The 25,793-nt window shown below is 40.3% G+C and overlaps 1 protein-coding gene across 1 annotated transcript in view; it reads right to left on the bottom strand.

Annotated features, from left to right (window-relative positions):
* The window catches only part of CHRFAM7A (CHRNA7 (exons 5-10) and FAM7A (exons A-E) fusion), a 39,983-nt gene extending 26,711 nt beyond the window's left edge, over positions 1-13,272 (bottom strand). The window contains exons 1-2 of the mRNA XM_065688738.1: positions 13,058-13,272; positions 11,851-11,990 (exon numbers count right to left, since the gene is read on the bottom strand). Coding sequence (XP_065544810.1) covers positions 11,851-11,990; positions 13,058-13,112 — 195 coding nt within the window. The 5' untranslated portion in view covers positions 13,113-13,272. The remainder of the gene's footprint in view (positions 1-11,850; positions 11,991-13,057) is intronic.
* Positions 13,273-25,793: the final 12,521 nt, after the last annotated feature.

The raw sequence follows: 25,793 nt of genomic DNA, 5'->3' as shown, positions 1-25,793 counted from the left end.
CAGTATAGCCAATAAAACACTTCAGCACATATTGTGAAAAAAATGTTCTTCTGAAGAACAAGAGGGGGAGGTTGCATTTTTTTCAAGTTATCTTATGAACTCCCATGATCCCTCAGTTCAATTTTTAAATATAGCATAGAGCTTAAAGTGCAGTTACATTTAGTGCAAACATGAGAAGTAATAGCTGTGTTCTATTGCTTTATTTACAAACAATTCTTGATTCCATTGTATTGCACAGCAGACTCCCATTCAGAGGATTGAACCCTGACTTAAGTGTTAACTGTCTCTAGGTGCTGATTATCATTGCAGTCTGACACAGATGGGCATCCCATCTCTGAGCACATGCTGGAATCTGGGAGCTGCCAACCATTCCACAGGCTAAGAGGGAAAAATAGAGCCCCCGTAGTCCCACCCTGTAAACAGTGTTAAAACAGGAGGGAATCAAAGCTTTTGGACTTGGTCTGTTTGCCTAGAGCTTAGCTGCAGAGCATAGAAGTTGAAAGGTCAGGTTGTTATACCAGATGTACCAGTAATTCCAGGACAGCATTATATCAAAAGATTTGACTCTATTTTTATTCTTGATAATCCACTTTAAGTCATATTTGACTTTTTATTAAACCTTTCTCCTTAAAATGTTTGTAGGTCATCTGGAAATGCTGTTGTAGCATGTATACTTAGCAAACTAAAGTGGAAGGAAAGCAGGTGATTTTTTCAAGGAGAGAAGAGAAATTTATGGAAGAAGGAAAAGCTGAACACAAAGCTGTCTCTTTCTCTCCCGTTGTGTCATCAGAGCATACAGCTCTAGCATCAGCTTGCTGCTGGCATTCTTCTGTTCTATTTTTGTGAAAAACAGCAACAGAAATTTACACTCCATCCTCTACAAATGGACATAGTTAAAGCCAGCTTCTGAGAACCAGTTAGCAAATTGCCATTACTCATCCTGGGCAGTCTCTCTAACTATACTATCTTACCTTCACCTTTCCAAGTGTAGGCAAAGTAAGCAAGGAGTAGCTCCAAAGTTTCTGTGCTGTGTATTATTCTTGATGTCTCAGGGTCTCTGTTCAATCTAGGCTACGTCACAGACATTACCATGGCAATTAAAAAATCTCCTGGAGAAGGGTGTAGTACAAAATGTTTATCCTGCTTGAACGTCACTGCAGCTCTTGACACAGAAAAATTACAAGTGCCCCTTAATAACTGAGGAAGAGAGGATGAATCAGCATTACAGAAATACTAGTTATTCCTTACCCTACATCCTCTGAGGGACAGGTTTGAGAGCAGTTTTTTAGAGGGTCTTAATATTGAACTTTCCTTAAAAATGCACCTGGTCCCCACTTCTCTTTAATGCATGTAAACAATTACTGACAAAGGTACTGAGAAAATGTAAGCTTGGCTGAGAGAAATATATTGATGAAAATCAACTGCATGCAACAAGCATCATGACTCAAATGTCAGAACACCTACACAGTCCTTCAGGCTGCTGTTTTCTGTGACAAAAAAGAGCAAACTCTCTCCTACGAAAAGAACATTTCTGTCTGTTGAGGTCAGAGATGGAGGGAGCGCTCCAAAATAAAACTGCTTGAGTTTCCTGAGCTCAGTGAGTGGTTCAGTCAAGTTTACCATTGCTCATTATTTTTCCTGTCTTCATTCTGGCATTTAGTAGCATTGGTGCTAGTGGGTAAAAAGCCTGCTTCTTTCCTCTGATAGTCAACACGACTGTGTAGTTACTGAAAGTAAGTACAGGGATACCAAACACAGAAATACGTTAATATCCATGGCTGAAAATGGAAGACAAGCCAGTAAAAGTCCAAAGTAGTAGTGCTATATAACTAAATGTGTGTCGGTCCACCAACTCTACACATGGATTGTGCTCCATTCAAGCTACTCCATTATGTGGATCATATAAGCAATATGAAGACATGATTATAGGCCATACAAATACAGCTTCACATTATTACCAGAGGATTTTGGAGGATGAGCTGGATAAATATCATATTCTTGCATTTCTGGCTTCATGCCATGCTCCTAGCACTTCCCAGTTAGCTGTTGTTGAAGCCAGTGTTAACAGCCTTGCCTTTTTACAAATAAAATTCTAGTTTCAGATAACAGGCATGAACATGCAAGCCGAAGTGAAGGCTAAATCCAAATACATGCTTGCATCAAGATTCTTCTGGTTATTTTGGAAAGTAATTAAGTTTAAATAAATTAAAAACTCAAAATTAGCTAGCACAGCAAAAATAAAGAAGTTAAACTTCTAGTAAGTTTTAAAAACTTCCTTTTTTATATAAGTGCTTGTACACATATGCTCCCTGCTGCCAACCCTGGGTGAGATCTTCTTCTCCCCTTAATTTTTTTGCCTTTTTTGTCAGGGGTGTATTTAGATTGGGAACAGTTGGATTGTTTAGTAGTCTATTCAGGCGATCATGGTGAGGAGTTCAGGAGACAGCAAAGAATTCGCATCTGTATCATCTAAATTTGAAGTAATTAACATTTGAATGTTTCTGTGTTAATATGCTGTTCACAGATAGAAAAGGGTTTGCTTGCAGTCCATTGAGAATACGTTGATCAACTGCTGTCAGCACTATTAGATTTGTAAAATACTGAAAACTTTTTATAGCATGTGCTTTTCTGAGAGAAAAGCAGGCACTGTATCCACACAGGTCTGAGAATACAGGCGTAAAATAAAAGGGAGAACAGAAACAGAATACTTCCTACTTGATTGTTCAAGAGCCGTAGCCCATCAGGACTACCATTTCAAAATGTTAAACCATGACTGGAAATCTGATCTAGTCCCCAAGCTCCTCTGGTAGCACAGGTGCTTCCAAGCATGGTGTTAGAGGTTAGGTGCCTCACTTTAGGAGCACTTCTTGCCTTCCCTTTGCTCTCATCCCTGAAATTGCTGCAGCACCTTTCCTGCCAACTTGTGAACCCACACAGATCCTCTTTACAGGAGCAGGGTAGAGGCTGTGATGGTTAGGTGTGGGCTACTTTTCCTCAGATAACTCATCCAGCCCACAGCATCTTCCCACATCACTTCCAGAAGCCTTCCTAGAAAAGAAATGGGTCCAGCAGAGGCAACCACCTGCATTTGAACTCCTTCTTCAGTGCATGTTGACACTGCAAAGGCAAATCAAATCCAGGAAGAGTCAAGTCAACTCCCACCTTTATGTGCACAGTAAAGCACCAGAGTTTTAGAGCGTGTAATTAGTCTGTAGGGCACAAAACCTGAGCAGAGATTAGACTGCACACACACTGTGCCACAGCTGGGACTGAACCTGCAGGTCTCCCAGGAGCCTGGGAACAGGGAAGTAATTTAACCGGCAATGAGGGTTTGAAAATGCTGATCTAATACTTCTACTTTATGGAGCCAGGTCCTCAGCTGACGCAGATCAGTGTAGCTCCACTATCCAAGGACAAGAAAACTACAGAGCTTTCAAACATTTCATACAGATTTCCACAGACTGTAACAAGCTGATCCACATTGTCAAAACAAAGGATAGGAAAGTGTGTACTAAGCAGTAACATGATGTATTGTCTAGTACTAGAATACAAGATAAATATTGTCATTTTTACTGCATATAGTCTTAAAAAAAAAGATTAACTATTCTGCATATTACAGGGACTATACTCATTTCAGTCCCCAAACTTCTGTGAATTAAAAGCTTGGTATAAGAACAAGTATTAGCTAGTTAGACCTGACTCCCACAAATTTTGTCTTGTGCTTTAATTTTATTTCTTTAGCTGGTTACTGAGGACTAGTAGTCCTCATATGATGTGACTTTGCAAATTCTGCTGCTCTAGTAAGAGGTCCTATGTAAAATATGAAATGTGGTGCCTGTGCTCTACAGTAATCCATCACAACAGAATCTGTTTTCTAGAACCTTAATCATACTTTTCAGAGTAAGAATGCAAACCTTCATCACAGGTAGCATATCACTAGATGTCTACTCACTTTTTGAGTTAATGGTGCATCCATACCAATGTGGTTATAAAGCAGAGGATTAAAGTACTGCATTTTTGTGATTCATGCTTATATCACAAAGGATGAGAAAAATGTCAGAGAAACTGCTTTGCTTTACTTATATTAAAAAACCAACAACAAACAAGCAACAAAACAAAACAGAAACCCCCCACCTGGTTTCTATTACAGTTCCAAAGACTTCTCCTGTGGAACCAGAAAGCAGAATAGTTCTGATTTTCACAGACAATGAACATCCCTAATGTCCTCCAGTTAACTGTTATCAGGAGGTTTTTTACTGCCTTTAGTCAGTCATTTTTTCCTTCCTGCAAACTGCCTTATATTAGTGTAAACTCATTGCTTCCCATTCCATCCTACAGAATATAGACTGTGTTTAAAATATCTTTCCAGATCTTGCACTCTTTGAGAAGGCTGGGTAAAAGAGAGATGCTGAAAGAAAAAATGGTCCAGAAAGCCAGAAGGTATTTAGAAGCACAGGAAAAATGGACAAATCACAGAAATCAGGTTACAGTTTCTCGCAGTTTATCAGTATCTCACCACAGGAGGGCAGGGAAAGGTGCTGTTTGTCTGTTTAAATCAATTAATATAATATTTTTGACAATTATTTTAAAAGAGTGGTTCTTCAATATTTCATGGGGAAGGAGAATATGCTGTTTTCTGTTATAATCCAGTGACTTTCATACGTATTAAACTACTGAAAAATATTGGAAAGCATATCCCAGCACTGCTCCAGTTTTCTAAGCTCTCAGGAATAAATCATGGTAGAATGGAAATGTCTGCAAGATGAAAGTGCAAATAGTTTCTCCCTTCAGCATGGAGGGAATAAAGATCAAGCTGCAGAATGAGAGGAAAATAAAGCTTGGAGAGACTTTTTGTAGTGTACACAAATGAATGCTAGAAATTTACAGAATAATGCAGATTTGATGAGCTTCTGCCTTAATCATTGTTTGCAAAAAGGCTGCTGAGGTTTGATAAACAGCTTAGGAGCTTAGGACCTTCTTACTTCTTTAGTGCCATTTCTCAACAAGCTTTCGATTTGGTGGTTTTATTCGTCTTTCCAGATTTTTTGTTGTTGTTGGCATGGGAGATGTTTGGTTTATAGTCTCTTTCTTTACAGAAGCTCTTCTGCTTCCATGAATGATGGCATCATTTTCTTTTAAAATGTCAAGATATTTCACATTACTGTCTTGCCCAGTGGGTTCGGGGTATTTGATTGCACATACTGAGCTGCAGACTCTTAGGCAGAGGCTTTGCTAAGCTCTGTATGTAAGAAATAGAAGTCAATTGTATCACACTGTGTAAAATGAAACAAGGACGAAAGCCCTTGAATGTATAAATCTAAGTCATACAAGTAACCAAGGGCAATAGAGTAGGAGCAAACTTTGACTGAGTTCAGATAATCGTAAAAAAGTTTGTGTGCTTTCATTTTTCTTTTGGTCTGCACCAGTGAGTTGAAGAGCCTAAAGGAACAGGATTACTCTTGAGATTCTGCTGCTGCTCACTATATACAAACAACTGTTCAGTGCTTTTCTTTCCCTTAATATAAATTAAAAACCCCCAAAACATGAAAAACTGGAAAATAAGTGAAAACTGTTGTGTAGTAAATTATTTAATTCACTAGTAAATGTCTAGAGGAACCATGAAAGATTCCAAACTAAATGGTGTTATGCAACATAAACAAGAACTTGAATATTACTGTAGATAAATAACTAAATTCAACTTTCTTAAATAAATTATCAAATGGTGATTCTTTTGCTAGTAATATATATATATATATATATAGTAATATATAAAAAGCATATGATCAAGGTTGACCATAGTGGACACATTCATACCCACCAATGTTTGTCACCATAAGTCTTGCTACAGAAGTCACAAGCTAAGAGAGCATTGATCCAGCATTCTCCCAAGTTTAGCAACTTGCCTCAGACAGAAATGGAACTAGCGTGGTTTGCTAAATATATGGCATATTTAAAGTGACTAAGAACCCTGTGTAGAGGTTTGTGAGCAGTTTAAGGTAACATAAATCCAAAGTAAGTACAGGTCATCTAGAAAAATGTCTACTCCAAAAATTGATTCAGCTACCTGCTCAGTCCCAGAGGCACTGGTGCAAGCCAAAGGGGTAGGAACACAAGATCAGAAGTTACTAAGATCATCTTTTCCAGCCCAGAGTGCTGAGATCAGCATAAGACACTCACAAAATGGTGCCCCGGGTTCCACACACAAATTTGGTGTAAATTTTAGGTTCAAACCAGAAAGCCCCAGAACACAGTAATGTTTTCAACAGTTGCAGAGTAAAATTGCTGAAATTCCTTAAATTTCACATTAGTGAAAATTAATATCAGAAAGCCATCGGTCTGATCCCAATGCAATATTTCTTCTAGTCTTTACTTTAGAATTTTTATGTTAAAGTTTTATTTAATACTGTCTTGTATGCTTCAACAGTTCTTACGTTATGAACGATTCTGATGTTAAAAAAATCTAGTCTATCAAAATATAATTATTTTGTAAATGTTTTGTAACAAAGATGATCTTTTCAGCTGTGTTTACATAGATTGAGCACAGGGAGAGTCTCGACTGTGACTAAAGTTACCGTAGATGGAATGGTAAAAATAATACAAATATCGGCCCTCATGCAGAGGCAGTATTGACCTGTCTTTTTTTCCAGCTGAGAAAGCACTTAGACATCAAATTAGACTCATTCAATACAACCAAAGTCTCCAGCAGATGGATTATTTCCAGTGCATCCAAATATTTCTTAAATTGTAGTACTCAAAATTTCACATAATTTAGGCCTTGAAAAAAAACATGCATCAAATTGGGTCAAAACAGTCTTTTTACTCTATTTCACAACAAGACAATGTTAAATTCTAGATTTGCACTCAATATTCTCTGAACCCCTCCCAAATTTACATCATCTGCAAGTTCAATAAAAACATTACTTAGTCTGTCTTCAGATGAAGAAAATGAAAGCACTGAATCAGTATAGGTTCCTGGGAAATCTCCCCATGTAACTAAACCTTATCATTTTGACAGAACCATTACCAACTGCTCTGAGATTTTCTAACCAGTTCTGCCATGGGGGTTTACCAAGGCCTTATTTTCTAGTTTTCTGCCAAGAATGTAATTCAGAAAGGCTTTAAGTCAAATAGGTACCTTTGCTGAAAATAGTCAAGAAATCTGGTATACTTCATGAGAAGCATCTCTATGCCATGTACCAAATTTTGTGCAAGAAGGAAAAGTACCTCATTTCTGTAGAAGTGTTCTTTGTGTTGTTCCCAAGCTGGAACATGGGAAGTTCTGCTTAGACTTTAGGAAAACAAGTCTACCATGATGGTAGTTCAGTACTGAAACATGTTGCCCAGGGAGGTTGTGGAATCTCTCTCCATGGAAGTGTTCAGTACTGGATATAGTGCTGAGTAACTTGATGTATTTAGACATACTTGGAGCAAGGGGTGGACTAGATGACCTCTGGAGGCCCATTTCAAACTAAAATTAGACTGTAGGATACTTCTACTTGTGTAGACACCAGTAAAAATTGTTTGAACTGTTACTATATATCTCAGTGTATTCCAGTTCCTCATGTCTGTGTCTCTAAGCAGTAATTTACAGTATAAGTGTATTATTATTTTGCATTAATTTCCAAGGTTTCATCCTCTGACTTTTGGGGAAAGAATTCCCTCAGATATCTTGTGTTAATTTGTAGTAGGTGCAAATATGTCTATTGTAAAAATGTGAAGCTAGGCATAAAATTCATAACTTAGTGATCACTATGTATGTTTTTCATTGCCATTCACTATTCTGCATGACCTATAGCAGCGTCGGAACAGCACTGCTTCTGTGTCTATTCCTAGTGTTCACTCTAAACCAACTGGTAGTGGCTGAATATTCCCCTCTGATGCTATTATTGGGATAGATGTAACAAGAGAATGCAAGAATGTTTGAAGGCGTTTGCCTCCACATAGTGTTTAAAAAATTGGTGGCTGTAATCTTATCCAGTGTGGAAATGATATAACATCAGCCTGACTTAAGAATCTGTTTCTCAAAAATGCATGTGCTGGAAGTTATTCCTAAGCACAGGTTAGGTTCACACTCCATACCAACACTGAAATACTAGACAGGCAGAAGCCAATTACTAGCTTCTCATGCAGGTACTGGGGTGTCCATGAGGTGAGATGCAGAGGAAAATAAGTTCCTTCTCTACATCATTATTTTTTTGACACTGTATTGAAGCTGTGACCTTGACCATAACACCTCTTCCTCTCCTGCCACTAACCTATGTGGATGCCCTTAGTATTTGTCTGATAAGATTTTCCCTCTGTGATTATTCTTAAATTTTGATTAGTTTTAGTTTTCACGTATTTCCAAACATTTTCTGATTCAGGTCCAGAGAGATATTTATTATCAGGTTTTATGCACCACTATGTGTTGCTTTCCTGCAAGGAGTTCTGAGACAAGATTTCAGGACATTTATTTGGTTGAATTTCTTGGCTTTTCTCATCTCAAGAAAATGGAAACAATTCTAAAAAGCAGAAGAAACCTCTTATTCCATCTTCTGATATTGTAATAACTCAAACATCCTTGAAGAGCAGTTCTGGCCAGTTGGGTGTCTGCACTTTGTTTTCACTTCAAGGTGACTGAATTGCAAGATTGTTTGCAAAGGTTTAAAAGCACTGATTTTTCTCTTAAGGAGTTGTCATGGTTTAACTGGCTAAACACCACATAGCTGCTCGCACACTCCCCTTCTCCAGCAGGATGGGACAGAGAACTGAAGAAAACAAGAAGTAACATCATGGGTTGAGATAAAGACAGTTTAATGGGACAGAAAAAGAAAGGGTAATAATAATAAGAAGAATATTCAGAACAAGTGATGCACAATGTAATTGCTCACCATCCACCAGCTGATGCCCAGCCAGTTCCCGAGCAGCAGCCCTAGGCCAGCTTTCCCCCAGTTTATATGCCGAGCATGACACCATACGGCATGGAATATCCCTCTGGTCAGTCAGCTCAGCTGTGTCACCTCCCAGCTTCTTGTACCCTCCAGACTACTCGCTGGTCTGGTGGGGCAAGAAGCTGAGAAGTCATCCACTTTGTAAATACTGCTTAGCAACAAGTAAAACAGTGGTGTGTTACCAGCATTACTCTCATTCTAAATCCAAAATACAGCACTGTACCAGCTCCTAGGAAGAAAACTGACTCTATCCCAGCTGAAACCAGCACAGGAATACGGGAATAATGCAAACTGAAAGATACCTAGGATCTATCTCTTAAAAGTTCTTACTAACTTGAAGCTTTAAGTCCACTCCCTTCAATTCTCTCTTTCCATTTCACATACACACACACACATACACACACACACACACCATCCTCTTCCACCTAAATTCCATCTTTCTTCCAAACTCCTTTGCTGTCTCTCAGGTCTACCATGAATTCCCACGTCCTCATCGTGTTCTAGCTCTTCTCTTTATTCATGTGTCCTCAAACTACATTTTTCTCATGCTGCCACTCTTTCCCCTCCCCATTTAGCAACACTGTATAATTTACTATGCCAGCTTGCATTCTCATTAGACAATTTAGTGAGTCTATTTTCAAGTGAACTAAACTAAGTTGGGGCAGTTGGCACTTACAGGTCCCTCATTACATAGTCCTGATTCTACCATGCATGTCAATACGCAACACCAATAAAAAAAAGAACCAAAGCCCAAACATAATCTGCAAACATATGGCAGAAATAATTGCTAGTTTTAGAAGGAAAGGGTTAAACTAAAAATATAAGGTGGAAAATATCAGCTGTATTTGGAAACGGTTTTGTATACTGTCTGCCCTTCCCTATCAACAGAGTTAGAGTGGAATGGAAGAGACTTAAAGTAAGGAATAGCAGCAGCCAGGATCCAGCCTGGCTCAGTCTGATCTGGCAGGGATTTAACAGATCTGCTGTGGATAGGTCTAACTTCCAGTACAGCTGGTATCAGCTGAGAAGCCATTAAAGTGAATATATAAACTACAGGAAAGTACGATGGTGACATGTTTTGTTTCTAGCTTGTTAAACCAGTAATTGTTATTGCAAGTAGCTGTCATTCCCACCACCATTTGCTGCTTGTTGACAATGAAGAAAACTCATTTGTTTTATAGTGTGAAGCTTAATTTACTTCACGGTTGGTTTCTTTCTTTGCCTGTCAATCCCATACCTCTGAGAAAGAAATGCAGTCAGTTTTACAGCAAGCAGAATGAACTGTAACTAAACTGCCAGTATAAAAACTATGGCTTCTGACTGATTATGAAGGGATTTTTTCGAAAGGCCCATAAGATCAAAAACACCCTTTTGCATCACATTAGCCAAGACTGCCAGTCATTGACTGTACCCAGATTGACTAGTGATCTGTGGGTATTTGCCCTTCAGTTTATATGGCTTTTAATTAAACTTGACAACTCCAGAAGTAATAACTGTGAAGTAGACTGCCTGCTGGCCTTTAGCCATGTGTCTCCAACAGCCAGCTGTTCATACAGTAGTTGAGGGCATAGTTGTGGCCATATCAGGAGTGTGGGGAAGAGAGAGCCTCATTATTAACTCAGAGAAATGCAAAAGAAACCTTTATGGTATAGATGCAATTTAAGTAAGCATAGTGTCTTGTGGGTATTCAGTTTAGAATAAACAGGAAATGTTTTTGATAACATAAAGAAGGCTTCTGTAAGCTGTGTCATCACTAGGAGGGTTTGGCCATACAACAAAGCTTTCCTGGTGTGGTTAATACTTTAAAAAAACCACTGGCTTAACATACAGTGTTTTGTTCAGGTGCTCAGTTTGAACAGACCTTGAAGAGACTGCTTAAGCTTTCCTGGACATATCAGCCACGCTGACACTGAAACAGCTCACTGACTGTGACTGCCCACTCTCACTTACAAATAGTAAATGTCACCTGGGAAATATACATCCTAGTTTTCACCTTAGGTCTAATAAATCTAAAACTTGCAAAAACATATATAGACACGATGAGCATTTAAACTTGCAGAGTTCTCTGTGTATGTGCTGACATTCAAATCCAGAATGGTATCTGGATTCTAGCAATTGGCAGTTTGTAAAGGAGTAATCCTATCTTTCTGCTTTTTAATTTTGTTGTGCCTCAGACTTTAAGGATTTGAAGCCAAGATAATGTCATTTTCAGGTTAACTACTGGTTTTCAGTAATTAACTTCTTTATTAGTGGCCATAGCTAGTTAAATTCAGTAAAATTGAATATAAGTAAAGCCACTTATATGCCGAGTTTCATCTCTGTGTTGCTGTGACAGAGTGGAGCTTAAATAACTTATACGTGAACCCAAAAGATCCAACGGTGCATTTTACAAGCCTGCCAAGCACTGCGTAGGATTATCTATTGATGTACCCAACAACTGTCGTTGCAAATAGAGCAGCTAAAATTTAAGCTCATAGAATGTAGCAATCTTGTCTCAATAATGGAGAAATAATAAAACTGGGATTTTGGCCAGAACACCTCCTTCCTCTCCCCCCATCTCCAAAATTAAGAAGCTCTTTAGTGACTAGCAGAAATCAAGAACTTTAGTTTGGCACATCCCTCCTGAATACACTTCTTGTTGGTTCTCAGCACAGTTAAAGATTCAGAAGGCAAAGAACGCAGTTTGGGCTGCACTTACTGCTAAGGTTTGGAAATACTGACAAGAGACCTAAGGAAGAGGGAAACTTAACTTTTCAGTTTACTTCTTTTAAAAGAAGGCAATCAAAATTTGGCATTGTGTCTTGAATCATTTGTGCTTTCCAATAACTTGAAGTCTTCTTTTCCTATCACAAATCTCCACTGTAGGATGGAAAAACCTACCCTTCTAAAGACATAGTTTCCTAGATGGTTACAGACTCACCACATCCATGATCTGCATGAGGCTGAGAGTGAAATAGACAGTGAGTGGCTGGGAATCATTTGCAACTGGTCGCTCCAGTGGGTTGTAATTTTTCAGCAGCTCCTTGTAAAGCTTCCTTTGGAACTCTCCTTGCAGGGACTCTTCATGTATAGGAATAAATAGATAAGTAATTAGGATTCTACATCAGAAAGTAAAGCTAGGATATACACACTTTTCCTGCTATCAGATATTACATATCTACTGTTCTGCCTGCTGCATTCCCAGAAAAATGCCACTGTAATTCATACAGTTCATTAGCTACTACTATAAAATGTATCGCTCTTCCTTTTCATCCCAGCCTGTAAGGGGGATTCCCTCTTTGATCATTTCTTGGCTGGCCAGGAGGGATAAATTCTAAGTGCTAAATGATGCTCTGATAACATCAGTACCCTTTGGTCCATCACCAAGAAGAGGTGAAGAAGTATTTTGACACCTGTCCTGGCATAGCTATAAGCAGAAAAGCAGAACACAGATACAGCAGAGGGTATCAGCAAGACAATGGGAGAAAAATGGCCACAGATTAGACTAAATCCTGCTCCCAGACTGCCTCAGACTGAGAACTCTTTGGGGCAAGTACTATCTGCTTTGTTCATGCAGCAATGAATGAAGTGGGGGAATGGGATTCCTGGCAGAGGTGATAGGCACTACGTTAATACGTGATAACATTCTGGGATTTCTGTCCTTCTTACATCTCAAATCCAGGGAGAGTCTTTATTCTGCCGTTTTCCTGTGGAGGAAGAGGGAGCATGTCCACAGGGATGGAGCGGAGCAGAGCAGACCAGGGACAGAGGCAGTTTCAGAACGAACAGAATCTGGGTCAGGGTAGAAACAGGTCCTCTGGGTGTGAGCCCTCCCTGTCCCCTCTCCAGATGGACTTCCCTCTTCGCTCTTTTATAGTCCTGAGCTTCCCGCACAAAAAGCCACAGTCTCTGCTCTGAAGCAGCTACCATTTGAGTGCCTTGGCGGAGTTTGCTCCCCCATCCCCGCTGCTCTGCGCATCTCCCATGTCCCTTCCCAAGCCCGGAGCGACCCGGGACAGAGCCGCAGCATTGCCCCGCCGCAGCGGCAGGACGAGGGGAAGGGGCTGGAGGGACCTCGGAGTGTGTCCCCCCCCCCCCGCGCCCCTGCCGCACTCCGCGCTACCCGCTGCCGCCCGGCGCTCACTCACCGCGCACAAGCCCCGCCGCCGCCAGCAGCCACACCGCCAGCTCCTGGAGGCCCATCCCGGGAGACCCAGTGCGAACAGCGCCGGGCACAGCCGCAGCGGCTCCTCCCGCCTAGCCCCAGGCGGCGCGGGCGGGCCGCGGATGCGGGCCGCTGGGAGCCGGCGCCCGAGGACCTCCGGCAGCTCGGCCCCTTCCTGCGCCCGCAACGGAGCTCGCCCTGCGGCGCTGCCGGCCCAGGCGGAGCGGAGCGGAGCGGGGCTGGCGGCCCGCCCCCACGTCCTGCCTCCCCACTTGACGGATCGGCTGCTACCCTGCTCCTCTAGCGTCCCGGGGGGAGCGGAGCCGCTCGCAGACTACTGCTGCTGCCGCAGCCAAAGCGATGCGATGCGCTGTGGCCCCGGCGTTATACAGACGAGGGCGGGGGCAGCCCCCCCCGCCCCAGCCCCGCCAGCTGACGGCCTCCCGGCAACCGCCGGGCTCCGCGCCCGCCGCACTGGAGAGCACCCCGCCGTGCTAGCTGGAGGGTTAAGGGGCGCCAGGTTCCTGCGGGCCGCGGAGCTGTGCCCCCAGCTGCCCTGCCCGCCTCAGCACAAGTGCTCGGCCGCTGCCGTGAAAGGGGAGAATTAGCCCAAAACGCAGGGGAGTTCATCGGACAGGAGAGCCGCCGCCTGCAGCGAGCCGCGCCGCGGGAGGGGCAGGCAACCGGGGTTGGGATACAGGGCGGGTCCTGGTTTTGCTGGCTTTACCCAGGAATTTGGCTTCGGTCACGTTGTTGGGAAGGAGGAAATTGGGCAAAGTGGTGTTGCCCACGAAGCTGTTAAATCCCCAGCAGAGATGCAGGGTTAGGGGCTCAGGTGCTACGTGTTTTGTGTGGGTATGGGTAAAACAACCATAACTGAGAGGCGTTGTGTTTAGTGTTTGACAAACACACGGCTCACTAAAATGATGCCTGAGCTCCTGCTTGGAGTAGGTGTAAAGCACCACAGTTGGAAAGCAGGCCTACAAAATTCAGTGCGTTTTGTGGATTGTCTGGTTCCCATTTGCAGCTTGAAGCACATTTTTGAGACCATGCATGGGTTATTCCTTTCGGTCCAAATCTCTGTCCATCAAATCTTCTGTCAGGTCCTTCTGAGTCATTTTGTAATTCCAGGGATTGGTGTTCATTTCTCACTGACACAGAATTCACAGCATTTTGGAGTCACATTGACATCTTTTTGCATGAGTATGAACAACAGAAACAGTGGCAAAACTGTTTTTCTTCATCCTGGTTGATTTTGAATAACTATGTAATACAGGGTTCACAGAAGCTAATTAAAGTTGATGAGAAATCTGCGTTTTAGGCCTGCAGCCTTAGCAGATCCTCATCTGTAAACACGTGAAGATCAGCCTTACTTATCTTGTCCTAAAGCAACACACCAGAATTTTTTGTTTGCTGAAAAAATTACCATCTGCTACAATTTAACTAACATGGATTCCACAAAAATGGTCATCCGATCTGTAAAGATGGTGCTAGTAATGCCTTTGACCATAAAGCTAAGCTCTAATCATTTCAAAGACAGAAATGTTTGAAACGTGACTTTTTTTCTTGACAATGCTACATAATGTTGTACCAATACTGAGAGCAAACTCATTTAAACTTGGAGTTGCAGTTGAAGCAGGGGATATTACACAGGTCAATCTTACAAAGCCAAATTTCTACGGATAAGATTTCTAACCAGAAAAGTAGTCTTCTAAAAAGAAAAGTACTGCTTGAGAGCACCAAATGTGCTTTAGAATTCTAATGGTTAAGTGTCAGTTAATCAAATATATACGGTTTTAATTTGGCTGAGGGGAAAGGGATTTATTTTTTCAGATCTCTGCATTTTGTTTTGGAATGCCTGGATTGCAGGTTTGCAGCTGTACATTGCATAAACCCAGCATTCCCTAGTATTCCCTCCCAGCTTCTCCTGCAAAGTCTCAGAATCTCTCCTAATCAGTCCAATCCATGTATTATTTATTTGAGATAAACACTGATGAAGGTGAAGTTGCTGTTTTTCATGCATGTAGGCCAACAGATATCATGTATCATCGTCTCTTTTAAATGAAATTTTGTGCTTTCTCTATAAGTGCATTCTTTATACTGTCACAGTGCTCTCATACCAACAGCAGGCTACAAAGAGACAAATGTCATGGTGAAAAGGAACTCATGGCTCTTGGCTCTGTGGGATGGCAGCTAGGCATGGCTCAGTGAAAAATGCTGATTGTCTCCAAACGGCTGGTGACACCCACCTCCTTCAAGCAAAGTCTTGCAAATGGTAGCATTCAGAGAATGGAAACAAAGATGAATAATTTTTGTTGTCAGAACAGAGAATATTTGGAGGCCATGGATCCTTCAGAGACAGGGAGATTTTCAAAATGAGATGCCCCCTGGACTCCAAGGACCATTGAAAGAAGCTACCTGATTGCTTCACTAATGAAAAATTGTGCAGGGAGCACCTGAAACTACTTTAGATACATGTTTTGATGGAGAATTCATTACAAATAATTCAGACCACTAGATGTGATCTGTTTTATCCAGCCCTTTAGACAGAGAAATACAGACTTAGGTACTGCATGTCAGAAGTGTGGATGTGCCACTGGTTGTGGTTTTGCTGTACTCGGGAATGCAGTCCAGGTTTTTCCACATGGGCAGCACAGACCGTGCTCTGACTTCCCCAGCATGGCAAATGTGAGCAGCAGAAAGCGCCTGCTGTCTCTTCAGCTTGCTGAAAGAGCCAAGTGTGGGGGAGTGGTGGGTCCCTCTTCCAGCTGGGCTGCTGATGTACTTGTTTGTGACAGAATGAGTGGGACTTTTCCATACTCGTTCCTGGTTTAAAAGCAGACTAGCCAGTCTACTCGTTACATCGACTGCAAAGCCAGTGACTGTAAGTGGGTGTACTAAGTGTCAGTAGCATAAATCACGAAGCAGAGTACATTCTGGCTGTTGTATATGAAAGTGAAAAAGCAAGTATGAAGCTCTGTGTATCAGCCCGCAGTACCCAGCATCTGACTAAAATGAGGCCTGCTGAAAAGCTCGTGCCAGGGGGCTGGGTTTACCACCAGTGTGGGGATGGCATGTTTGGATAATGGGTTGTCTTATAATCAGATATTCAAGTAATATGTAGAAAATACACCCCTCAGTCATACATGACTCATCTTCCAGCACTGAAGAACCTGACAGAATAAATGACTGACCAATAGTCCAGCTTAGATATCTGCAGTAACCATTTTATGAGCAAGTTTGGTAGTAGCAATGAAAATAGATGCACGTGCAGAGGAAAGACTTTTCCAGTAATAAACCTGCCTTTGATTGTAGTGGTAGTTCTCAAAATAAAACTTCTTGGGTTTGTTAGTCATGAGTGAATGCAAATTGCTTTCAGCGTGTTATTCTTGAACTATATTTAAAAGACCACAGTTAGTTCATACAGTTACTGTGGGTAGTTTTTTCCTAAAACTTCCTTCTAATATGACAGAGAGGATGAAAAAAGGAAAAAGGTGACATAAGGTAGAGAGAGGAAGGAACTGTCAGGGTTCTTTTAGTGATTTTAATTAGGTTGGAGGATTTTTCAAGCTTGGGTAAGCTTTCAGGTATCTCCTTTAGCATTTGTTTTGCAGAAGGAATTTCAGACTACTGATTGTTTTAATGACTAATTATAAGATAAAAGATAAGATAAAAATAAAGTAAAAACCTGACCTGAAGTTTGTCTACCAATTAGACCGACATATCTGGAATGTCTTCTTACATTCAGAGATAGTCTTCACATAGCTCTAGGACTTTCTTCTTCTGCATGTCTTGCTAATGCAGAAACAAGAAGCCAAATCCCTTGTTTTCTGACTATTTGCGTTGAATTTGACCCATTTGGTGTGTTATTAGAGCATGAGAAAAATACCACAGTTACCTGAGCCAGGTAAATAGAGCAAGAAATTTACAGGAGCGTGTTGAAAGCTGTTTTCCTATTTCAAGTTGATTTTTTTGACCAGAGATGTTTGGATACTCAGACTTCTTTTAATGAAACTAAACTTTCAGAGATTTGTTTATTTTTGCTCTATACTTAGAATGTCTACCTAACTAAAGCAGTGTTCCCACTTTTGCTAATTTACATAAATGAATCTTAATTTTTAATTGAAGCTATTGCTGCTAATAAATCCTCTGGGATGCCTAAATAAAAATGCTGTGGGTCTCTTTAATGGCTGCAATTCAAAGCTATCTTTTTATCACAGTCAAAATTGTTATTCTGGATTCCCGTAATTATGAAGATAATGCAATGTGGCAGGTCAGAGGCAACAGTGACATTGCTAATACCAAGCTGCAAGGATAGCTTGTAAGTAGCTATTCAATGCCTTGATATTTTAAGTAATAATCGAATTTATCACTTTGCTGATGGATTTCTGTAGTACTGATTTTAACAATCCAAGCATTTTAATGTTTTTACATTATGATGATCAGAAAATAGAGTATGTTAATAACAGTACAAGTTTCAAAAGCACTGCAGTGATTTAGAGCCTATGTCATAGTTTTAGAAGAGATTCTGATCACCTGGGATCTTAAGTCTTATGGGAACTCAGTGAGTTTAAATGCCTAAGAGTAGGTTTTCTAAGCATGCAGCTGCATTCTATTCTTAGGAATAAAATAAATAATAAATCACAGAATGGTTTAAAAAACCCGCCCTATAATTTAGTTTAATTTTAATATTTTAAGTTAAAATATAATACATATAAATATATATTTTTAAGTTTAAGCATTGTGTAACAAACTCATTTAAACTGTTGATTTTGAAAGTTGTGAATGTCAGAGTCCAGAAATCCCCAATTACATGTGCTACAAGAACACAGTTTCCCCAAATTTCTCTCACCAAGTGGAGATTGGCTGATCCCATCTTGCACAAGCCAAGCCAGGTGCTACCTTCCTGCTGACTGCTGCAGGGTGTTTTGTGACAGAAGACTGGTAACTAGCTTGTCAGCGTGACCCTGATAGTTCACTGAACAGCAGTTTGGCAGTCACACATTTTTCCTCACTGTTGACCTGGTTTGAGGTTGAGTTACTCCAGTAAATAATTCTGTTTCTCCAGTGGGTTCTGAGCTGCTCTATGTTTTCTGTTGCTTTTTTATCACTGTATAGCAGTTTATTTGATTCATGCATTATATTGCCAGATTCAGCCTCAAAATCCAGTTCATTGTGTCGTCTTCCTGATTTTTATGAGGAAGTGGCAGGATTCCTTCCAGGAGGAGGGAGAGGTAGAGTTGTTCTGTGAATGTGGAAGCGCCCACATGGTAAAGGGTTGATAGGGCTCCTACCAGAGGAAGACGGAGTAGGTTTTAGGATTAAGGACAGGAACAGGAGAGACAGAGATATTCTCTTGAGAGCACTGGCTTTATTAGAGCAATAATTATTTAAGGAGAGTGCTTCTGTAATTCATAATCCAGTGAGGATTATAGAGATATTTTCAGTGTATCCAGTTTCATCAAGAGGGACTACCACAGACCATGAACAAAACAATAATCTTTTTCTCAAACTGCTGAGGCTGCGACACAATGCAAGTGATGGCAGCCAGGTAAATTTTAAATTTCTCTCTTTGAACATCTTGCTAGAGCCACATAATCCTTTATGAGAGTCTTCCTTTAGGAAAATTCCATCAAATTCAAGCAAAACAGAATTAGAATGAAATACGGCAAAATATTCAGCAGAGCCCTACATCTGACTCTCTACTTTCTTAGGCCTCCAAGGCTAAACTGCATCTTTCCAGTGTTACCTTGAGCTATGGAATATAACTGAAAGTCCATTGTTTTTATGACCAGAAGCTGATGAAAGGAATCCAAATTCATGCAAAGTTGCAGTACTAACCTCCCCGGTTTCATTCAGATGCGAGGAGGAACATGTGGAAAACTGGGAGTGGGCTCTCTGTAGAGCAGTGTGGGTGTAGAGAGCAGTGTGGGTGACAAAATACTGGGAATACATGCAGAGCTTAAATGTGTTTCTGTCTCTCCATGTATGCTGAAGGCATCCTTGTCCTATCTGTCTGGAACACTGTATAGAAGAAAATTCAAAATTCATTCAGAAAAATGGGTAGGATTGTTTAAATTGATGCTTCTATTGCTGGTGGAATTGAATCTTACAAGGTGTGTTCATGTATATGGCATAAACCATCACTAGTCAAATGATTGCATTGCTAAGGCAGTAGTATCTTCTGTGTTATTCAAACTGCAGATATATAATAATTTTTCTGACATTTCTGAGGGATTTCTGTAAGGTTTACGCACCTGGGACAGAAGCATTTCCCCTCCTGAATACTTTTTTTATTTTGTAAGACAGACCAAAGAACCTGTTCTTTTGGCAGGTAAAACCCAAATTACTCTCTCTAGAAACAGTTCTTTCCCTTGGGAGCCAGAATATTTCTTTGTCAGAAGTTGGGGTTTCCTGATTGTTTGTTTACATACTGCCATTTATAAACATTCATGAAGTGAATCACTGAATTCTGAACTATGAAATTCTTCGCCAGCAGCAGCAATGAAACTTGCCTAAAGTGTAAAGGAGCAGCAATTTAAATATTAACTAGCAGTTGATATTTCATAATGCTTCCCACATACTCATTTATAAAACACTCAAGCTTCAAGGTTTTTATAAATAGCATTTATGTACTGCTATAGTGTAATTGAGAGTTTGATGTTGGAGGAAGGTTACCGCTTGGTAAGTGGGAACTAGTAATGACTGTTAACTACTTCTGTGTCATAGCTTTGCTGTGTAATCTTGGGAGATTACTTTAATGATGTGTCATTTCCTCGAAGTATTATAATGCCTATCTACCAAAGATATTGTAAAACTGTTATTTTATTGTCCAGAATGGTATTGATGTGCTTAGACATAACTAATGTGCAGCAAGAATGCCTGCTTACGGAGGTTCCTTCAGCTTCTTAGAAGGTTCAGTAGTGGGTAAATTAAACATGATAGATAACCAGGTTCCATTAATGTGTTAATTTAATTGTTGTGAGTGAAGGAAAAAAGCACAGAAGGAAAGGTCATAGCCTGTCTGGAACACTGTCTTGCAATAGTTTTGTTTTCTATTGGTACCAAGCTAGGAGCTCAAATTGGCCAAAGCTTGCAAGATCTAGACCATTGCATTACATATTTAAGTGGCCTTCAGTTTTAACCACTACATGCCTCTGTAAGCAATAGTATAAAAGCGATTGAGCTTGCTTATTGTTTGCAATGGATCATGCTGTATGGCCTTGGGCTGAGAAGACCGTGAGAGCCAGACCCTTTGCTGCTGTTCCAGCTGATCTTTCCTTGTTTCTCTGACCACTCCTAAAGCAAAAGGCTCTTGAATGAGCATAGCCATGTATTTTATTTCTCCATCTTAAACTTTTGAATTATGATTAAAATATCTTCTTAGTGAAAATCTTGCTGTTCTGTTTTTGATACCATAATATTCCATTGCCCTTGCCAGATATACATACATTTGATGCAGTATAGATGACTTCATTCCTGTCCCTGTTGTTTAAATCTTGCCTTGAACCCTCAGTTGTTCTCCTGTCAGCTTGACCAGGACTCTCTCTGGGGCTGATGACAAGCAGGGAGAACTTTCATGACATAGTTGTCATGAAATGTATGAGTGGTTTTGGCCTCTGCTTGGGCTTAGATCTTGTGTGTCAGACAACTCTTGTTATTTATGGAGTTTCTCCTATTTTATTATGCGTTATTGGGAAGCAGGCTGTAATAGTGCGGAGAGCTTTTTACTCTGTTGCCGTGTTTGCCACATGGAGCTCCTGCCCCACTGCGTGTGCACAGGGGTCAGACAGTCTCAGCCTATCCCTGGCAGACCGCAAGGAGACTCACACTTAATTGAATCTCTGGTTTTGCCTTGGTTAATGGATTTACCTTAACAACCACTGCCTGTAAGGCTTGATCTCTTGACTTACTGAAATAATGTGTATAGCTTCCTGACTGCTGAAATCATTTCCAGAACTATCAGTTCTTGCAGACGTGCAGCATGACTGGCTGCCTTTACCTCACAAGAACAGTGACATCAGGTGGTAATGGGGCCTCAGAAATAGAATACTACTCAATTCCTTCCTCCCTTTTTCCTCATTATCTTTTATGTTTTGTTGTTTGGGTTTGTGGTTTTATTTCATTTACCATGGTGGGGGAGTTACTACAGCCAGAGCAACCTAATGAATGTAAATCATTGATTTACCACTACGTAGTTTACTGAAATAAAGGGCACAAAGCTATAGATACCAGGCCAAAACTAGCCCCAGATCAATCAGGAGATCCAGTATCCCAACACTGGGCTCTGCCTCATGGTTTCAGTATTTGTATTTGGATTTTCCTAGTCTGCCCTCAGTCTGGATAATGGAGGTACATTATTACAAATAAATGAAGGTAATATTACGCTTTTTTTTTTTTTTTAATCTCATTAGTCCATGATAACTGGAAACCCAGATGTTAAGTAATGGTTGAGATTTTTCTATTAATTTGGCAAGGTACCAGGAGACTATACCAAAGACCAACAACCCCTCTTGTTTTGCTGCATGAAACATTACACATGCAAAGAGGTAAGCAGGCAATTTATTATATGCTGTGAGCTGACACATTCATTTTAGGGAGATTAATCTCACAGAGGAGAACATATGTGGAATTGGGTCACAGCGCTTCACATATTCAAACTTGTATAAGATACAAAGTGGTCAATCCCCATAAAATCTTTGTAAAGCAAATAAGGTTTATTATTTATAGGAGTAAACAGGTTAGCATTTATCTTTTTGAAGCATGGCAGTAACATAAAATATGTTCTAATTTCTATTGTTTTTAGTTATTTGCATCTTAAAAGCTCTACATTGGATTGTTACACCTTCCTAGAATTTGATGGTTTATGTAAGATACTTGCAACGTGCTGAAATTACAGTTCTCAAAACCAGTGAAGAAGAAAATAGCATGGCACAACATGGAAATTCAATGTTATATATGCAGACACGTATATATTTTAATACACAACTATTGAACCCTTTAAGTTATTCATAATCAAGATAGCACGATCACATAGGCCACCTAGCAAAGCAGATGCTTACCTCCCAGTCCTGTTACAATCAGTATAGCACAAGAATGAGGCAGCAAAGCCAGTAAAATCTGTCTTCATTTATAGTCTGCTTCAATTTCAGTTGCATCTAATGGAAGCTTGATCACTGCAATGGCATTTGAAAATGACCCTTAGCAGAAACTGAAGTCAGGTTTAATGAGAGTTAACTGGAGTATGTGGAGCGGTGTTATTTTCATTCCTGTAATTCATCTCCTTTCTCCTCTCTCACCAGCAATTCCTTCTCATCTTCACATACAGTTCAGGCTTTTTGTATTATGACAATTGCTACTTCATCTTTCTTCTTAAACTAGATCCTGGTTTGATACACATCACTGATTCTCTCCTGAGCTCAAAACATTTTTTCACTAATCTGTGCCAGAAGAAATTAGGGCTCTCCCACTTATTTTACAAAATTTGAGGCTATTTCACTGTATTATTTAGCAAGATAATCCTTGCATGGTTTGAGAGCGGCTTTTTGTGCTTTTCCTAGAACTTCACCTGGTAGGAACTGTTCAGATTATCCTGTGGTCTTTCAGCCACAGTCAGTCTTGGAATGTGAGACAGTGCTTTGATAGGAACCTCTTCTGCACGTTTGCAACAGCTTTTAGGATGATCAGTGTAGAATGCATGTTGCTCTTTGATCTGTGCTTGACTTAAAAACTTCTGCTTTAGAAGAGCTGCCCCTGAAGTTTTTCTGGGTCTGGGAGGTTTGAGGGTTTTATGCTGTGTGTTGGCCCAAGTTCTGCTGACAGCAAAGGTAGCAGAGAACTTTGGTCCCCACTCAGCATTCCTCAAGGACCACCACAGCCACCCTCAAAGAATTTTGCTTAAAATGTTTGGGGTTTGTTTTGTTGGTTTTTTGTTTGTTTGTTTGTTTGTGGTTTGGTTTTGGTTGTGGGGTTTTTGGTTTTTGTTCGGGTTTTTGGTTTATTTTTGTGGGGGGTGTTAATTTTTGTCAAAATGCCTAACGAGGTTAAACACTTGCAGAGCTGTCTCAGTGGTATTGCAGCATATTGAACATCTTTCTTAGCTTGTCAGGAGTAACAGTGACACCCTGTGGCCAGCTCAGTAGAGGACTTGCACAGAATTTCCCTTGCTGTTTTTCAAATTTGCCTCTAAGTTTTCTTACACAGTGGGGAGTATGCAGAGGAATCCCTCCTCTACACATAGGGGGGGCCTTCATCGGTTTGTCATGTGTCTCTCTCATCAGACGTTTCCATTATTTAAGTGCATGTCTAATGAGCATTTTAAGATGTTAGTGGCTAAATACTTAAAAAGGTAGAGCAGGAAATGTAGTAACTTAAAAAAGATTACATTTCAGTTTAAATTGATATTACAGGACTGTGCTGTTCATTATCTTTCATACCATTTTCTCCAACAAGGAACTGTCCACTGAACCATATTGGTACGTAACGACAAAATATCCACAATATAAAACTGTACTACGTAAACAACTAGATCTTGAAGTCAGGATCATCCTTTTAACTTCTTAGTTGCAGCCTTATTTTGATTTGTGTAATGAATCTAAACACAATTGCTCTGTAACTACGGACATACTGTTTCCAGTTAAGTCCTTCACTGTACAGTACTGTAGATCTGCCGTTATCACATGCTAATGTAAAAGGCATGTAGCCCAGTTAAAAATTTTTTATGAGTTTATCCTTTGACACTTGTTATGTCATTCAGGCAACACAGCTGACTGAATACTATGGTCTGCACAATGCAAGTGGGTTAAGTCTCATGTGTGCTAAATAGCTGACAAAAGAAAGATTTTTAAAGCTTCGGGAGAGGAAGTGGTCTGCTTTTGGCTGGTTTTGGATGTTGGTGGTGGTTGGTTTTGTGGGGTTTTTGTTGTTGGGGTTTTTAGGGGTTTTTTGGTATGAAGGGGAATAAACATTCAAGGAATATTGGGCAAAGATCCATGTTTTTAAAAACACAGATTGTTTTAAAAAAAGAATGGATATGCAGGGAAGAATTTAATAAATTAGGTATCCTCTGTGCTTGAAATTTAAGCCCATTACATCTTGTCCTATCGAAAGTTCAGGTGTTTGGGTGGCAGGGTAGTGTTCTTTAGCATTGGAACAGACTGGGTTATTCAATGATTTATTCTTGAAAGATTCAGGTAAGCAGGTTAGAGAAGTGTCTATGACAAATGTTTTAGGTAGAATTGGCCCTATCTTGAAGCAGAGAGATGGAGCAGATGGCTTCTAAAGGCTCCTTCCAATCCTTCCTTCAGTGAGTTTATGGTCATGTCAGTGTACTTTGTGTTTTAAATAGTGTTTTGTTCATATTTAGTATTATACTTTCCCAAGCACACTAAATCTTGTTCTGTTTGCTTGTGTGTGATCTAGAAAAAAAATTGCCTATTCTCACTGCCTTTTTCCACATGTGGGCTCTGGCAGACCCGTATTTGGTGCTGTACAGATGGTGACTTAGAGCATGAGTACTTATGTTGATAAAAAAAAGCACATTACTTCCACCATCACAAGCCATCTGTATCCCTAGAGGACGAGCACACAAGAATGCCACTGGAGACCAGCATGGAAAGAAAAAATAAAGGAGCAGCTCCACTTCCAAGCACATGTATTTCCTTCTGTTTGGTTTTACAGGATCTCTGCAGGTCAGTTTTCAGAATTGGTTTCTGCTTTGCAAAATGGAGCTTTCATAGACCACAGTGCCTATAATACTGTCCTCCTGGCTTCATAGTAATTTCCTTGGGAGCATGCTGTTTCTGAGGAAAGGATTTTGCCATGCAATTTCAAGATGATTAAAAGATACAGGGACTCTAACTCTCCCTTGAAGGACTCAGCTGTAACTTGTTCAGATATGAGCACTCCCTGACAGACTACGCAGACAAGACATTGTTGACCTATTTTGTGCAGAAAATGTAAAGAAAAAAGTAACTGAAGGGAAAACAAAAGAATTTTTTTTCCAATTGTTTGAGCAGATTAAAATGCAGCAGGCAAGTAGGGAGCATGAGTTAGGACAAAACAATTACTGCGCCCCTCCTTGAGGGGTCTTTGTTTTTTATCAAATATAGTATTGTCTGTAACTTTCAGGTCTTGCTAAAATCTTCAGACCTGTTCTGTGCTTCATCACCAGGTAGCTACTCCTCCTTGCCTTTGCCCGTGCAGCTACCATTCCATTGCTCCACTCTTTTGACTTACTCTTTTTCTCTGTTATTTCTCCAGATTTTTCAATCTTCCTTCACATTACTTTTTGCATCCTGGCTTTTCTTCAGTTTTTCTGCAGAAACTCTTGGTCTGGAACATGTGGCTTGCTTTCACAGCTGACTAGTTAGAACACTCTGAAAAGGATGGACAATGATGGGCAGGCTACACTCGTGTATCCCAGCTAGCCATTTCTGCCTGTCTCTTTCCAGCATATGAGTCCCCATAACCTGTGCCTCCCTCCACACAGCACTTTATATATAGTTTGAAGGCACTGCTTTATGGTAGATTGCATTTCAATATTGTTTTATTTGGGCTTCTAGTTGTTTTAGCTGAAATTTAAGAAAAAAAGTCTTTTCAAAACAGTGCTTTATGTGTTCTTTTATATCTGCATGAATCACACAAGACTATTACAAGAGAAACATTTTATTGAAGTCCTATATAAAGTGTTTCTCTGATTCCTTGTGGGCTCTTCATAT

Source organism: Lathamus discolor, chromosome 8 (assembly GCF_037157495.1).
Source record: "Lathamus discolor isolate bLatDis1 chromosome 8, bLatDis1.hap1, whole genome shotgun sequence".
Lineage (NCBI taxonomy): Eukaryota > Metazoa > Chordata > Aves > Psittaciformes > Psittacidae > Lathamus > Lathamus discolor.
This window is presented reverse-complemented; position numbering and strand designations above follow the sequence as displayed.